The sequence below is a fragment of the Amphiura filiformis genome, chromosome 9 (genome assembly GCF_039555335.1).
Source record: "Amphiura filiformis chromosome 9, Afil_fr2py, whole genome shotgun sequence".
Lineage (NCBI taxonomy): Eukaryota > Metazoa > Echinodermata > Ophiuroidea > Amphilepidida > Amphiuridae > Amphiura > Amphiura filiformis.
The window spans coordinates 42,021,148-42,039,386 of NC_092636.1; the positions used below are offsets into that span (position 1 = coordinate 42,021,148).

An 18,239-nucleotide genomic window follows, 5' to 3' on the forward strand; every position below is an offset into this window, starting at 1 on the left:
CATAGTATCCAGCAACATCTCTGGAATTATTTTTATTATTAGAAATCCATAATACCTTCACACCAGCTGCTCAAAATAGACGGGCTAATGGTGATTTCCCTGAAAATTCCAAAATAGCCCTAAAAAAATTTTAATTACAGGTGATTTTTAATAGAATGTAAGGAACCTATTTTGAGGCTTGTGGCTCAAATTAAATAAAGAATTAGGGTATTTAGCCCTGGAAATCCTGAAAGTAGCTCCGGAAAGTTAAATTTTGGGGACAAGTAGTCCCCAAAATTGAGAAAGTATATTGAGGCATGCTGCATTATACATTGATGTTTTATGTAATAATGTACAGTACCAAGATACATGCAGTGTGAAGGGTATCTTGCAATTCAAAATAATGACAATATTCTTACAATAGCAATTTTGTTTCCTGAATAAAAATCAGTTCCCATATTATGGAATCTGTATTACTCCCTTTAATTCCAGCAATACATGGTAAGCAAATTGCTCAGAATCACTCAAAGCTTAAACACAATTTTGTCATTGGTCCTAAGCATTAAACCTCCATAATTTTACTGTAGTTTTTACATAATGTAACATTTTTGTCAAAATACACATGTAAAGTGGTCACCAGACTTCTACAGTGCATGTTAAGCTATTGTGAATATCACAGATTGACAAAATAACAAACTGACAACAATCATATAAGATTTGACCTTGGTCGGATCACACACACATACAGACTATATATATATATTTTACACTTAGTGCACATATTTTCTTAATTTCTCTATGCTTTGTGGTTAAACATGTGTCTGTTGCTATAATAACTGATATATTCATACATTACATGTACAGAACCAGCAGACACCAGAATGTGATATAAAATGTACTATGCAGTGATCTCGGCAAAAGTGATAAAATATTCAACATTTTGTGGGAATAGAGTAAGGATAAATCCATTTTTACTATTATATATGTACTGTACATTGTATATATTTTTTTAACAGCAGTATTGTAAAATATTAAGTCCCATTCAATTTCATGTGTCTGTGACAAGCGTCTGTATGGGCAGACACCTGACTAACTGGGCTATTCCATTTAAAATCCACCCTCCCCCTGTGGATGAATTTGGAAATATCTTCCACAGGGGGAGTAAGAGTTTCAAATGGAATGAACATATTAGGCCACCCCATTTGATACACCCTCTTAAAAAGATTCAACCTGAATCTTAGGGAAAGTTTCAAATAGAATTGAATAATGTGTTAATTCCATTTGAAATTCATACTCCCACTGTGGAAGATATTTCCAAAATCTTCCACAGGGATAGTGCAGATTTCAAATGGAATAGCCGAATGTCAAGGTCACTAATTTCAGTCTCATCACTTGTATGTTAGCACACCTATAATTTTAAAAAATTCAAAAACCTGATTTAGTGCTTCATTGACTATTATAGTCTTTTTAATAGTGCTATTCACGTGTATGTAAAAATCATAATGCGAGTGTTATTACAGTTCAAATGCTGTGACCGAGTTTGAATGACACACAGCAGGTCTGTTGGGCTATTCCAGTTGACATCCATATACCCCCTATGGAAGACATGACCTTAATCTTGTCACAAATGGAGTTTTAATTTCAAATGGAAGTACCTGAGTGGGCGACTCCATTTGAGATTTATACTCCCTGCATCTGGGGTATTAAGGTCATGTCTTCTATTTGGGATGAATGAATTTCAACTGGAATAGCCTATTATATGAGTGGAATGTGATCAGGTGGTGGCCGCATTGCATTCTCTAAATTCAGTAAATTTTCATCGTCAACCGTGTAATTGAATGGGATCATTTTGAAATTTTAAAACGCTTGAAATGTCACAAAAAAAATGTTGATAAATAATATAAATACAAGCTAAAACCGTTGGGGTTCTAACTAACCGAGTACAAATGTATATTGGAAAATGCCATACGGCCGGGCGGTTTCACAAGTTGCCGGCTCGATCATGTCATCCGCCGCCTGGAATGTGATCATGCTACAGTGACATCACGCTGGACAAATTCCAGTCACTGTCAGAGGAGGTTTGTGGGTGTATAAAATGCAATGGAGCAAATAAACATGTAATCAATACAGCATTGATTTGCCAAGAATTGAACAGGGCACCTGTCTTATGAAGTCATTCTAATACTTCTTTGAAAATGACAGAGGTGTGTCATCGAAGTTGGAGCAGATAATAGTAGTATGCATATTTTGCCAAAGGACCCTTTTATATGGTCACAAATGGTGCCATGCAATGTTAAACTATATTTAACCAGGAACTGAAGCAATTAGCTTACTTTGCAAAAACTTCTTACGCTAGCTGGCACAAGCATGCGTAAGGTAATACACTATGAACCACAATGGCCTCATCCCAATGGCATAGTTCAATAACCTCAATTAAACCACCTGAGTGCAAAATTTGACCTCAAGTTGCAGAGTATGAGTTTTTGTACCCAAATTTACAAAGGTCATTCAATGAATGTGCAAATGTATTGGGGTTAAAGACCTGTGCCTTGATAGATGAGCATGTTGTGGATCCTAGTGATACATGCTTTACATCAAGCACCTGCAAGCTCACTGAGAAATTATGAGCTTGTATTTTTATATACGGGAAAAATCAGAGAAGATATCTCACCCTTCCCAGAATCCTTTGCAGCATGATACATAACCTCATTTCATCAAATGACACTCCCATTACTTTGTACATGTTCTACTTATTTTCATGATGAGAATAGTCTGGCTAAACATGGGTCGATAGTCATGAAATAAACATAATTTACAAGTTCTGGCTGTGCTCTGTTCATAGGCTATATTGCTGATCCATTGATTATCCTTTTCTGGTGCATTGTGGGATAGAAAAGGGGGAAATCAATCGCTAATTTGCCCCCTTTTCTATCCCACAATGCACCAATAAAGGATAATCAATGGATCAACAATATAACATATTGAGGTACATTTCTGTCACCATTGACCCATGTTGCACTGGTTAGCAGTACAGATTATCGAAATGGAAGAAATGCATTGTGGGAAGTGTAAGATATCTTCTCTGGGAATAAATAAACTATATATACATGTACACTATTTGTTACAATCTCGACATCTCTGCAACCCGTTGTCATCACAGTATGTACAGCGTAAAGCATGGAAATGGTCCGTCCAGTTGTTCCGTAGCAGAGATTTCTTGCTTCCATTACATGTTGTGCAGGGGGTGTAACGGAATCCTCCACATGTTGCACAGTTGGATGTAGGGTTGAATTTCTGTGAAAAGAACACAAAATACATATAGTTAGGCCTGCTATCATAGATTTATAAATATAAACACACAGACTGGAATCTTCCATGCCTGTGCCCTTTAAGCGTGCATTTCGAATTCAGCTGGCGCTTGGTACAGCGTTCTGACCTGACGACATCCCTCAAAGTTTCTTTCGTGTGAGTTTGCTCATGTGGTACCTGACTTAGCGTTGATCCCCATAGTCAACATGCCATGCCTGCTATAAATATGCCATTTTGGATGCCATTTTGGATTTTTTTTAAAGTGCAAAAATATGTGATTTCCTGCCAAAAACGTAAAATCTAAAAAAACCATTTCCTTTGTTGTAAAAGTAGTTTTCCAAGTAAAGTGTTGGATGCATGCCAATTAGGCCTATAAAATAAATGCTGTGTCAGACAAAAGTCTTTGAACAAGTTCCAAGTTAGCTAAACATCTAAATCCAGCGAGTGTATGATTGAATTTCTGTAAAATGAAAACATAGTGAATGAATCTCTCCGCCTACTGACATCGTACGTAAACCGCAAATTTATATTGATGCAAGTTGTAACCTTGAAAATAACAATGACAATGATACAATAGCTACTAATGAGTCACACACAAATAGTACTTTTTATTTCATTATTATAGAAAGTGTTATTGTTGTGTGCATCATAGCAATAGCATTCATGTACTTTTCAACACATGACAGAAGCATTTTGTTTTATTGTTTATCAAATTGGCTATTTTAGGCAATTTATATTACTTTTTTATTAGTGTGCATTGTAGTATATGAAGAGGCTTCTATTAAAGGCCCATTCAGTGATATGCTCATCCGGATGATAATAAAAATCATCAAAATTCAGATTTTGGTACCTTTGTCATTGTCATAGATGTGCTAACATACAAAGTAGTTTAGCCGAAAGTTTACATGAATCTGTAATTTATATACTGGCAGTACAAATGTATATTAATTAGCTACATATATTTGAATGGGGCTTCAACTTCGTCAATACTGCTGTTTTCGTCGTTTTTTTGCCAAATTTTTCATTTCAAAAATACCAAATGACAATTTGAATGACTTTTAAGCAATTTATAAATAATTTTAATTTTTTTAAATTTGCACTGGGATCACTGATGGGTCTTAAATATTAGTTAATAAACTCAAAAGCATAATATGAATGGTTAAGTTTTGTCAATGTTTACATATCAAGATGGATGCCCATACTGATCGAGTCAAGGTAATATGTGATGCGATCAAGCCAAATCAGTCGGAACTCGGAAATATTGATTTTGAGATATAGCCAAACAAAGGAAACTTTTCCTTTTGTTTCCTCTTGTTTGGGAAACTCTGTAATTGCTCATATCTTTGGAACTGGTTGTTCAATTTCAATGGGGTTTTCTGCCAAATCTAGCTTTGTAAATGCTTTTTACTATCCTATAGGAAACTGAAAATTTATTATTGCCGAGTTCCGACTGATTTTGCTTGATCGCATCACATATAAGCTATTTTTGCTGTGCTTTTTTTTTTAATTTTAAGGTAAATTTACTCAAATGCAATAGTCATGAACGTTCCTTCATTCCATCTACATCAGCCAGCACATGGAATGCACTCCCATATCACATCCCAGGAATTGTGAAACATGCCAAAAGGAGGTTTAGGTATCTAAAGCCCCGTCTAAAGCGCCAACCCATCAGCTTTACCATAATGTTCAGAGCTGTAAGGGCTCATATTGAAATACCCTACCACGTTTTCACACAGAAAGAAGGCAGGATTCCCCTCGCTAAGCGCGCGACTCAGGAAAGCTCGGTCATAAAACGGATGGATTATATGCATCAGTGATACACCCTGCCCAGGATTTTAACAAAAGAAGGCTAGCACAGGAAAGCTGCAGGATGGCGCACACCTTCCTGTGTAAGGGAATTTCAATATGAGCCCTAAATGCCTTGATGTCTTGACATAAAAAAACCCACCAAAATAAACCCACCAAACACCACAGGCGTACCGGGGGGAGGGGGTCTTCTCTCAAAATATACTGGAGTAAAATTTACCACAATTTGTAATTTGTATCTTCCTTTGTCCGCATTTTATGCAACAATTGGCCTCATCTTTGGCTCATTTTCGCATTAAAATTCAATATTTTCTAGCACTTTGCTCACATTAGTCTCCTGGTCAAGGAATTTTTGCAGCAGGGCATGGGACAATTTGGAAATTTTGCCCCCTCCTCCTGCCTCTGTGGACCCCGGTACGCCCTTGGAAGACACGGAACCATCAACGAAGGGCATCAGAATTCATTGAAAATCCAAGGAAGCAGAGCAAGTGCAGCTGGCAGTTTTCTGAAGATAAATAAATTATGGCCAAGATAAGTTTGCTTGGTTTATAATTGGCGATAAAATATGAGACTAATAACATCATGTATGGACTTTAAGGACATGCACAAAAGCAAAAACGAACAAACTTAAGTGTCTATGTGTGTGGTGGGTGGTGGTGGGGAGGGGGGAGGGGTAATCTTAACCTCAAATCTAGCCAAGATAATGTCTGTGTGTGGTGGGGGGCAATCTTACCTCAAATCTTTCCAGAATCTTCCGTAGTTGTCCTGACTCATTCAATTCTTCTAATCTCTCTACATCCTATAAAAAGAGAAAAAAAATTAAATGGAGATAAAATATCAATTGATGGAACCGATATGCTTTACTTTTTATCAGGGGAGGGACTCGGTACTATACAGGTCTCATTTTTGGCCATTTGGCATATCAGCAACCCCTTTTACAATGCCAATTTTGGTTATATGGATGGGTCACTTTTTCACGATTTTTTTCTAAAAAATAGCCCAATTTTGCCTTCAGGTAACTGCAGTAAAATTTTCAAAATTTGTCATTAATGTTGGCAATTTATATTAAATTTTGCCAAAAATGTGACTTTTGGTATTGTGATGGGTCCATATTTCTAGACATAATTGGTTTATGGATGGCTCAAGTTCTCCAAATGTCAGCAGCACACCCCCACCCAAACCAAACTTAAAGTACCTCCAGGACTTTTTATAAGGACAAGTACTGCTTTTTTTTGCATTATTGCATATTTGCTAAATGTAGAATGGAAAGTACATTCTCTGTAATGGAAAGTACATTCATGCATTGATTTATTCAGTTTGTCAATTAAATTTTCAGTCATGTTATTCTCACGCGTACGGCGATGTGTTTCTATCGGGACTACTTACCGGTAAGCAGACAGATTTATTATAAGAGATTAATTCTGCTCAATAGAAACTGCGCTTCCCTGCTATTTAGCGGCGAGTAGTGGTGAGAGTTAAGGTAACATTTTCCTTCTTGAGGAAGGATAATAGCGGTGACATTTACTAGCAAACACCAATTGATTGAAACTCACTCCATTCTGATAGTGTGCATACAAGCAAGGAAATAGAAGTGATTGCGAAATTGATCTCTGCATTGTGTTGGCAAAACTTAATTGTTTGTTTACTATTTTTTTTTTTGCAAAATATCAAAGGCCTTGCCATACAAGGTGTCCCAGAATGATTTATACTGTGTTTGAACAAAATATCAAAAATATATAGTCAACAGTGTTTCTAATCTTAATAAGTGCAATACAATGCCACATATGTCTCCTACTTATTCTGTGACTTTCATGGAAATAGCTTGATTCGTGTTCGCGTGACATTGCTGTTACTGAAAATGGACAAAAACGGCATGTGTGTAATTTACAGTGCAAAGGCATCATAACACATGGATATTTTATTACCATCGTCCAGCCGCACTGTGCAATATATTGGAGAAATCCTACATTCTTTTATAGGAAATACACCAAATTTGGCACAGATGTAGCGCTTACAATGCTAAATAATTCTTGATATGGAATTAAGTGAAACATTTAAATATAACATCAGATATTTAGGTTGAAAAACATACTTTTTATGTGATTTTTGCCACAATTTTTACCCAAAAATGTCATTATTACAGAGGATATAACTCCCTCAAGCATCCTCCGCAGTAAAATTTTATCTTCTTCGTCACGTAGCTGTGGGTTTGTGGACATAAATGTATGCTGTGACACTAAGAACGAACCTTCTCTATACTTTTATGAAATTCAATCTCTGCCGGCATTTCAAATGATGAAACTCACACAATGCAATAATTGGCTTCAAAACTGCCGCCAAATAAAGAATAGTTTTTAAAAGGTCACTCAAGCATAGCAAATCCTTTATTCCATACAAGGATTGCTTCGTAGCATCATAAATAAACGATAGATATCGACTATTTAGTAGAAGTAAGAACAGGACACAACAAATATACTGCATAACATTTTCCAAATAACTTTTACAGATTTTCAAAATAGGTTGATTTGTCGAAACTTGAAATTCATCATTTTTACGCAATCCTCTCTAACTTCTACTAGAACCGTCCAATTTTTAAAATCTAAAAAATCTGAGAAAGCTAAATATATGTAGAACTTAAAATGCAAAACAATATGACCAATAGAAATGCCGTTCACACCTAAAAAATTCCATCTTTTCCGGTATAAATCATTCTGGGACACCCTGTATAAAAATACTTGACTCGCTAATAACAAATGGCAGAACAATATTCATAGTAATGTATATACATTTCTGCTGAATATTTAAGAACTAAAATTTAAAAAAATTAAAAGTTTACAACCACAGATGAATCCAGCTGTCTGTAGCTAAAATAAATCAGCTCCGCATTGGATGCTTCAGAGAAAATTACGATTAATTTTTTTAAAATATATTATGTTGCTATGTTGTTACTATTTCACTGAAACATAAATTAAGTGAAATTAAACTGTGACAGATCAAATTCCGAGATCATATATTTCTATTTTATTTTATTTTTCTTGCGCACAATACTAAATCCTCAAAATTAGAAATGGGGATTCCCCAATGCAGACAGACCATCCCAGACCCAGGTGCTATGTACTGCTACTACATACATGTATACCATGGCATGAAGTGATACGAGAACTATGATGATTATTTTATACGAACATATATCTTCAGTCTTCTTTTCTTGAGTTTTGCTGCTTAATTTTTTCGCAATGAATTGAAGAAATTACTAAGATCCACAATGCTCAATAGAAACACGCTAATACTACACATGCCCCATATTGTGAGTTGCTCACAAATTAAAAATACATAAAAACAATTTTAGATCAATATGACACTCATAGTTATCATTGACTATGCCTATCATTGAATATTCATTGGATATTTATTCAGCAAAGGCTGTCCAATGTTCAATTCTGCAAACTTTGGGGAAAATTACATGAAATTGTCCTTTATCCCCGGAACTATGAGTCATAAATGATAAGACAGATGCTATAAATATATCTTGATTCATAAAGTAGAAGATCAATGCAACATGTAGTTACATACATGTATTACTAAAATAAAAATTGTCACAAAATGGTATACATTCCCATGCACAGGAAACAGGGAAAAGAGCGGGAGAAGAAGGGAATGAGGGGAAAGGAAAGAGAGGGAGGAATGGAAGGAGGGGAAAGGAAAGAGAGGGAGGAAGGGAAGGTGGGGGAAAGGAAAGAGGAGAGAGAGAAGAAGGGAAGGAGAGGAAAGGAAAGAGGAAGAGAAAGCAGAAGGGAAGGAGGGGAGAGAGGGAGGAAGGGATGGGGAAAGCAAAGAGAGGGAAAGAGCCTCCTCCTGAAGGTCTGGGGTTTTAGCATTTTAAAAGGCCAAGGAATCCTATTTTGAGGGGGCAAATTTTGATGTTTTTGCACCGTTAAAAGTGACGGACTCTTTCATAAATACTTTTTTTTCACACCATATGTAAATATTCTTGATTTCCCTGAATTTCTCAGAGATTTTTCCTTCCACGGGACCTTCCAATTTCCCCCGAATGACTGATTTCCCCTGAATGACCAACGAAAGTGGGGGCCTGTGCCCCCCTGCCCCCCTTTGCGCATGCCACTGATGTTGCCGAAATGTCCAGGTTGTAACATGTGATACACAAGCGGTTCCATGCCAGTGCATTTTTCAGTTGTGTCAGTAAGGTAGCCTTTTGGATATTGACATGTCATTAGAGTAGAGTATTGAAGTAGTCCTGTGTGTAATTTAGGTTCATTTTGATGGACAGATTTGCAAGATATGGCCATGTGAAAAATTATAAGTTTCTTTTTGGCCCCAGTTTATATGATTAGACAACATAAATAAACAAGGCGGTTCTCGAACCACGAGTCTCGCCTGCTTTTGTGACCGCCTGCTTTTGCGATAACTGTTGGTAGAGAGGTAAATGAATTTGGCGGTTATCGGCTGGGCACGATTATCTGGCTGATGGTACATTTGTAACTGTACTGTACCCACCAAGTTTCATGCCCATGCAACAGTTTTTACTAATATGACCTCAGATGACCCCAGGTGGCCCTGAAATGACCTAAAATTTTGGCTCTAAATGTTGACTGTACCCCTTGTGCTAAGTTCCATGCCCATACGAGTTTTTACTAATTTGACCTCAGATGACCCCTGGTGGTCTCGAAATGACCTTCCAAAAATGTGGCTATAAATGTTGACTGTACCCATCAAGTTTCATGCCCATACGACAGTTTTTACTAATTTGACCTCAGTTGACCCCTGGTGACTCCGAAATTACCTTCCAAATATTTGGTTTTAAATATTGACTGTACCCACCAAGTTTCATGCCCATACAACAGTTTTTACTAATTTGACCTCAGATGACCCCTGGTGACCCCAAAATGACCTTCCAAAAATGTGACTTTAAATGTTGACTGTGTACCCACTAAGTTTAATGCCCATCCGACAGTTTTACTAATTTGACCTCAGATGACCCTAGTAACCTCAAAATGACCTTCCAAAAATTTGGCTTTAAATGTTGACTGTACCCACCAAGTTTCATGCCCATACAAGTTTTCACTAATTTGACCTCAGATGACCCCTGGTGACCCCAAAATGACCTTCCAAAAATTTGGCTTTAAATGTTGACTGTACCCACCAAGTTTCATGCCCATACGACAGTTTTACTAATTTGACCTCAGATGACCCCTGGTGACCCCAAAATGAACTTCCAAAAATTTGGCTTGAAATGTTGACTGTACCCATCAAGTTTCATGCCCATACGACAGTTTTTAATAACTTGACCTCAGATGACCCCTGAGTGACCTCGGATGACCCCGTAATGACCTTCCAAAAATTTGGCAAAACCAAACAACTATTTTATCAAATAAATCAAAACAGAAAGATGCTTCCTTTACGAGTTATCACTCATTGAAAGTGCTACTTTGCTATAGTTTACATGCAAAGCGACTATCTTAAAGTCGTCATATTTCGTTAATTACATGACCGATCAAGCTGTTATTTGGATATGTGATACACAGTTGAAAATTAATTATTAAAAGATTTGGTGACCTCAGTTGACCTTTGACTTTGTATGTGACCTTTGACCTCACGAAATTGGATAAAGTATGTTGCTCTGAAAAATCAAATTTGGCAATACCAAAGAACTATTTCATCAAATAAATCAAAACAGAAAGATGCTTCCTTTACGAGTTATCACTCATTGAAAGTGCTACTTTGCTATACTTTACATGGAAAGCGACTATCTTAAAGTCGTCATATTTCCTTAATTACATAATCGATCAAGCTGTTAGTTGGATATGTGATGCACAGTTGAAAATTAGTTATTAAAAGATTTGGTGACCTCAGTTGACCTTTGACCTTGTATGTGACCTTTGACCTCACGAAATTGGATAAAGTATGTTGCGCTGAAAATCAGGTCGAGTACCACTGGCCACGCAACTCCCCACCAAGTTACGTCACTGTACCCCATACGGATCTCCAGATAATCTGTTCATAAGGTATTTTGCTTATTACGCATATATTATGCAAATTAGGTACTTAATTACCATATTTTACGCTCAAAATCTAATCAGGTCAAGAACCTCTGGCCCCACTACTCCTCACCAAGTTACGCCACTGTTCTATACGGATCTCCAGATAAGCTGTTCACAAGGGTTTTTTGCTTGATACGCATCAAATACGCATAAATTATGCAACTTAGGTACTTAATTACCATATTTTGCGCTGAAAATCAAATCGGGTTGAGATCCTCTGGTCATACTACCCCCTACCACGTTATGTTGACCGTATCCACCAAGTTTCGTGCCCATACGACAGTTTTAGTCATTTGACCTCAGATGACCCCTGGATGACCTCGGGTGACCTTGACGCACTAACCAATACAAACTTGTTCTGTCTGGGGTGAAGATGCACCCACCCACCAAGTTTGAAGAACGTATGCGACCCCTAGTCTCCGAGAAAATAGGTTTTGCATTTTATGCATAAAGTATGCAAATTAGGTACTTAATTACCATGTTTTGCGCTGAAAATCAAATCGGGTTGAGTTCCTCTGGTAATACAACCCCCTACCACGTTTCATCATCATAGGGCTTATGGATCTTACGGATCCCCAGATACAGCTCCATAAGGCGGATTTCTTCAGATTTCCAACCATATTTGTAGAATCGTTCGCATAAATTATGCAAATTAACAACTAAATGCGCATACTTTTAGCGAAAAACTAATCAGGTGATCAGCAGGTGTGTATCATTCCTGTCACCAGGTTTCGTTACTACGCGCCCGACGGATCTTGAGATAGTCTGTCCACAAACTCCGCTATTAATTTGCGCTGATTTTAGATAAATTATGCAAATTAGCTATGTTAATTTGCATATTTTTCACCGAAAACATACGGTTACGGAGCAAACTTGGATACCCTTCCTCCCACCAAGTAGCGTCGCCGTAAGTCTTACGGTTCCCCAGATACAGCTCCGGACGGACACACATACATCCACACACACACACATCCACGCCCACGGACGACGGACGGACAGACAGAAATAGTGATTACTAAGTCCCATCCTGAACAAAGTTCAGGCGAGACAAAAAGGTTGTTACATGTCAAAACACTACCCTACTATTTCATTAGTGCAAAATTTTCTTGTTGTCTCATAAGTCCTGTATTCATAATATAAACCCACCTATTGTTAATTTTTGAGGTGTGGATATTATACATACTTCAGTTATATTACTACACAAAATATTTGAGTGCCAAACCCTTTTTTCTGGTGCAATGTGCACATGTAATTTTCCAAGATAAAATTGGAGCAAATTTTATACACTCCATTTGCTAGTGACTAGTGAAATTTGATTCCTGTATTATTATAATAGTCATACTGGGTATTTTCATGCCAAACTCAGTGCCGACGCCAGGATTTTTTTCGGGAGTGGGGGGCATTGAGGGAGCAAAGTGAATTTCAGGGGGGGGGGCAAAATCAACAAATTTTGTGCAAAATTGCTGCAAAAAAGTGGAAATTTTTGTATTTTAGGGTTTTTACTGGGGGGGGGCAACAGGTGGGGAAAGAGTTCTGACTGGGGTATTTGCCCCCACCCCCCGTGGCACCGCCACTGGCCAAACTCTGATAATAAAATTGTTAATTAGAACATATGTCACATCCTTAATGTAGCAAATTGATATGCAGACGATTTTCCTAAGATTTAATTTACTTCTTGCATGCCAAATTTCATGTTTTGTGCTTTGAAAGCTGAAAGCAGCACTTCCAACTACCGTAATAATGGAAATTTTTGCTTGATTAATTTTTCGCGTTTTGCCAATTTTGAACTGTTATTTGTTTCTAAATTTGCGACCTTAAGTTTCCTTACAATGGCCTATACACAAAAGGACAGGCATGAGAATGATCATCTATGAAAAAACCTGAAAAGTTAGAAAAAGCCTGAAAAAGCGCGTGAATTAGGCTAAAAAGGCCCAAAACGGGCTGAAATTAAAAGAAAGTGCGGAAATTTGGACCACAAAAAAGCCTGAATTCAGGCTTAAACCTGAAAATTCTCATGCCTGAAAGGAACATATTCGTGCGTTGTTATTTTCGCGGTAGCAGCTTGGAACGCGAAAAGCGCGCAAATAAATGTAGCGTGAAAATGTCCACTTTTACAGTAGGTGCGTAGAAGTTTAGTTCCACAGTGTCAGGTAATGGGCTATTCCAGTTGAAATCCATACAGCACCTATGGATGTCATCTTCTTACTATAATTCACCACAATCTGTCTGTGTGTGTGTCTGTCTGTCTGTTTGTCTGTCCGCCTCTTTTCTCGGAGACCGGGGTCGCACGTTCCTCAAACTTGGTGGGTGGGTGCAGCTTGGTATGAGGAAGAACGAGTTTATATTGGTTAGTGGGTCAAGGTCACCCAAGGTCATCCAGGGGTCATCCAGGGGTCAAATTAGTAAAAACTGTTTTTCTCGGAGACTGGGGGTCGCACTTTCCTCAAACTTGACAGGTGAGTGCATCTTGACCCGGGACAGAACAAGTTTGTATTGGTTAGTGGGTCAAGGTCACCAGAGGTCATCTAGGGGTCAAATTAGTAAAAACTGTCATATGGGTATAAAACTTGGTGGGTAGGTGCATCTTGACCTAGGACAGAACAAGTTTGTATTGATTAGTGGGTCAAGGTCACCCGGGGTCATCTGAGGTCAAATTAGTAAAAACTGTTTTCCACCTATTTTCTTGGAGACTAGGGGTCGCACGTTCCTCAAACTTGGTGGATGGGTGCATCTGGACCTCAGACAGAACAAGTTTGTTTCAGTTAGTGGCCCAAGATCACCCGAGGTCATCCAGGGGTCATCTGAGGTCAAATAAGTAAAAACTATCGTATGGGCATGAAACTTGGTGGGTACAGTCAACTTTTGTAGTCAAATTTTTGGAAGGTCATTTTGGGGTCATCCAGGGCCACCCAGGGGTCATCTGAGGTCAAATTAGTAAAAATTGTCGTATGCACATGAAACTTGGTGGGTACAGTCACCTTTTAGAGTCAAATTTTTTGAAGGTAATTTTGGGGTCATCCAAGGTCAAATTACTAAAAACTGTCATATGGGCATGAAACGTGGTGGATACAGTCAACATTTAGAGCTAAATTTTGGAAGGTCATTTCGAGGTCACATGGGGTCATCTGAGGTCAAATTAGTAAAAACTGTCCTATGGGCATAAAACTTGGTGAGTACAGTCACCATCAGCCAGGTAATCGCGACACCCGAGAACCGCCAAATACGGGTAACCGCCTAGTGCCTTTAATCTACCACAAAGGGGGTGTAGATTACAAATGGAGTCACCCATCAGGTAACCCCCGTTTGAAGATTAAGGTAATGTCTTTCATAAGGGGTGTATGGATTTTAACTAGAACAGTCCATTGATTAGGGAAGTATGTGGATTAAAATAGGTGGAATATTGTCATATCTGGTAGTAATAATAAGTCAATGATTAATTCACACTTTACAAACGGTAAAGAAAGGTCATTATAATCATTTTTATCTGCCAAGAGATAAAATAAGCAAATAATAACATCATCTGACATACTTAAAACTACCAGCAACTTCCTGCTGTCAAAGAACTGGGTTAAGGTGGTATATGAGGCATTTTCTGGAAACTAGAAAATGATCTGAGCATATTTTAAACAGATTAATAGAGTAGGGCTAACTTACACTGACCAATATGCCTTTTGTTTGAAGCAAATCAGACATACAGTTTTCATAATATATCAATTTATATTTTCTGTGTATCTTATTGTTTTTATCAATAATCAATGTATGAGTTACTATGACTGAAAAGACTCATTAATATGTAATTTTTGCTAATATTTCGCTAAAAATCAATGCATAAGAACTTTTATTTTGTATACTTTTGTCTTGAAACTTGGTCAAAGTGTTATATAGTGAAGCCGCCCTATAATATTTGCATAAGTAATGAGCTAATATGCATAAATGCTAATTAATTATGCAAATTAAAGTGGCTAGCTAATTAATTATGCATGAATTATGATGGAAGTCATCAGGAACACTTTGACCAAGTTTGAAGCCAAGATTCTGTTTTAAAAAGTTATGAACATTTATGCATTGTTTTTTAGCAAAATATTGGTAAAAATTATATATTAATGAGCAATTTCACTGCAAAAGTGGAGTTTGGAAGTTGACAAATGTTGCTCTGGATCATCATTAGAAGCTAGTCGACTTCTGAAATTGAATTCAAAACACAGCGGTCCCTGTTTACACACAAATGAACTTAAGTCCAGTTCAAATTCGACTATAATGATTGACTTCAGGCTCTGTGTAAATGGGGTCTTCATTTTATGTTTTCATCACCAATTATTATTTTAGTGTAAAATTACATCAGCAGCTTCTTTGCAGTCTTACAAAGTCAGTAAACTTACGTTTAAAGCCATATTATACTATCTTTTAAAATGAGTTTGGTTCATTTTTTTCAGACCCGATTTTTGGCATATTCGTAATGTTTACACAGTCCCAACAACTTACACCTATATTGGATTCATCCAAATTTCTTGTGCTTTTAGGAAAACGGAGCATTTTTGAATTAATGTCTGAATTTGGTCATTAAATCCCCCAAGAACACCACAGATAAGATTTTTGAGTTTTCTTTCATTTTACCTCATTAGTTTGGCTTAAAATGACCAGAAAACTTATTGTTAAGAACACTTTATAATATATGGCATATGAATAATGATGACTGAAACTTGAAAGTGTACATTAAGGTTTTAAACATATTGCAATTCAGTATGAAAAACAAACCGCTGTGTTATTGCAAGAATATCATATCTGCATTTTTGTTATTTTACCATTTTTGTAATTTTGAGAACCATTTTTTATTTATTTAATTTGTAGTAAAACAGGTCATTACAAAGGGATATATGATTGGGACTTCAAAAACATTTGGTGTAAACAAATTTTGTATTCACAAGTTTTCACTGCAAAGGAACAACATAACAGAATCTATTTACCCATGTACTCGTTCACCACAAATTGGCTATAATATCGGCATTTTCACTTTTCGAGATATTGGATTTTTAAAAGCAAATACTTCACAAAATAACCTTTATAATTGGTATGTCCATATTGTTTGTTGGCAAGGTAGTAGTAAAAATTTATAAATGGGATGGGAAATCCTTTGTTTACTACTTAGAGAATAAACCATACTTTTACCATAGGAATTTTTGTTTTTACTACATGTATCCTCTACCGTGTGATAGACAACAGGCAGGTCCAATATTTTGAGTAGTGGATGCTGGCACAGCGACAATAAAACATTGGACTTGTCTGTCATCTATCACACAGTAGAGGATAGTTAAGACAAAAATTCCTATTGTTTATTCTCATTCTTTTAGTCAGTTAATTATTATTTTGTCAACTAAATCTAGTTTTATTTTGGACAAAATAAGTCACAAACTTACATGTACAGTCATGAAAACTCCCCTTATTCTAAAATGAACGAAAACTGTGTGGCATATTACGCACTACGCTTACAATGCGCTACTTACGCGCAGCTAGTGTGCACCTCAACAAGCGTGTTCCATAAACGATGCGGACCATATCCTCTACCGTGCGATAGACAACATGCAGGGACTAAGGGACCATTCACAAACACTTGTTAGGGGGGCCTGATACAAAAAGGGGGCCCTGAAAATTTTTGACCCTCCTAGGGAGGCCTGAAAAAAATATTTTTATGTTTATATGCTTTTCTATGGGGTTGACCCATAATTTTCATGTCAAAAAGGGGGGCCCTGAAATTTTTGAGGTCTGTAAAGGGGGCCCCGAAAAATTTTCGTGATGAAATTTTTTCGCATCAGGTCTCCCCTTACAAGTGTTTGTGAACGGTCCCTAATGTAATTTAGCGCTTACAAGCTTAACCACAGCCACTGACTAAGAATGTTTTTTTGAAAAGTTCAATGGGCTACATCTCAAAACTAGTCCTGCAAACATTAAGGGGGTACTACACCCCTGGCCAATTTTGTGCCTATTTTTGCATTTTTCTCAAAAATTATAGCACATTGGTGACAGGTAAGATATGTATATTATAGGGGCAAGGACTACAACTACTGCACTGAAAATTCAGCAACTCAAAGCAAGTAATTATTGATTTATTGATCAAATATTGGTTTCCCTCATTTTTGACTGAAACTCCACAACTGTTGTCTGTGCTGAAATAAAATTTCCAGTGCAGTAGTTGTAGTCATTGCCCCTATAATATACATATCTTACTTGTCCCCAATGCGCTATAATTTTTGAGAAAAATGGAAAAATAGGCACAAAATTGGGCAGGGGTGTAGTACCCCCTTAAGGGGGTACTACACCCATGTGGTAAATTTGTGACTATTTTTGCATTTTTCTCAAAAAATAATTAAACACTGGTAACAAAAGTTATGTATATTATTGGGGCAAGGAATCCAATTACTACACTGAAATCTCAGTGCCTCAAGACAAGCGGTTCAGTATATATGATAGGAAGCGAGGTACATCCTAGCGGTACCTTATTTCTGATCATAAATAACAAACCGCTCGTCTTGGGTCACTGAAATTCCAGGGTAGTAATTGGATTCCTTGCCCCTATAATATACATAACTTTTGTTACCACTGTGTTATTAGTTTTTGAGAAAAATGCAAAAATAGACACAAATTTATCGAGGGGGTGTAGTACCCCCTTAAATGCGGCCTATTTGTGGTAAATGCATCACATGGCAAACAATCACAAGTAAAGATCTGTGTTGGAATTGATCATAGGTCATTGGCTTTGGAAGATTTTTTTTAATATTGGGGGCAATGGGGGGGTGATGACCAAACAAAATATTTTGATGACCCATCCTGGGAGGTACCGGGGGGTGTCAGGAAATTTTTCCGGTATCTGGTCACATCTTTTTACTTCATCTGGATTATTGGGGGGGCTGAGTCCCCAGAACAAAATTATTGAGGGGCTGGGCCCCTGCAAGTTCCTCTGCTTCATAAGCCTATGATAAATATTCATTACATTTCAGGGTCTATGGTTAATGGTTTCACATATGCTCAATGCCATTTCAAGAAGCTAGCAATGGATTCACTGACACTACTTATTACTCTTCAGAATATTCA

General features: G+C 37.2%; 1 protein-coding gene across 1 annotated transcript in view; it reads right to left on the minus strand.

Moving 5' to 3' along the window:
- Positions 1-591: 591 nt before the first annotated feature.
- Positions 592-18,239, minus strand: part of LOC140161010 (glutaredoxin domain-containing cysteine-rich protein 1-like) — a 39,609-nt gene continuing 21,961 nt past the window's right edge. Inside the window, exons 3-4 of the mRNA XM_072184388.1 lie at positions 5,828-5,893; positions 592-3,273 (exon numbers count right to left, since the gene is read on the minus strand). Coding sequence (XP_072040489.1) covers positions 3,094-3,273; positions 5,828-5,893 — 246 coding nt within the window. The 3' untranslated portion in view covers positions 592-3,093. The remainder of the gene's footprint in view (positions 3,274-5,827; positions 5,894-18,239) is intronic.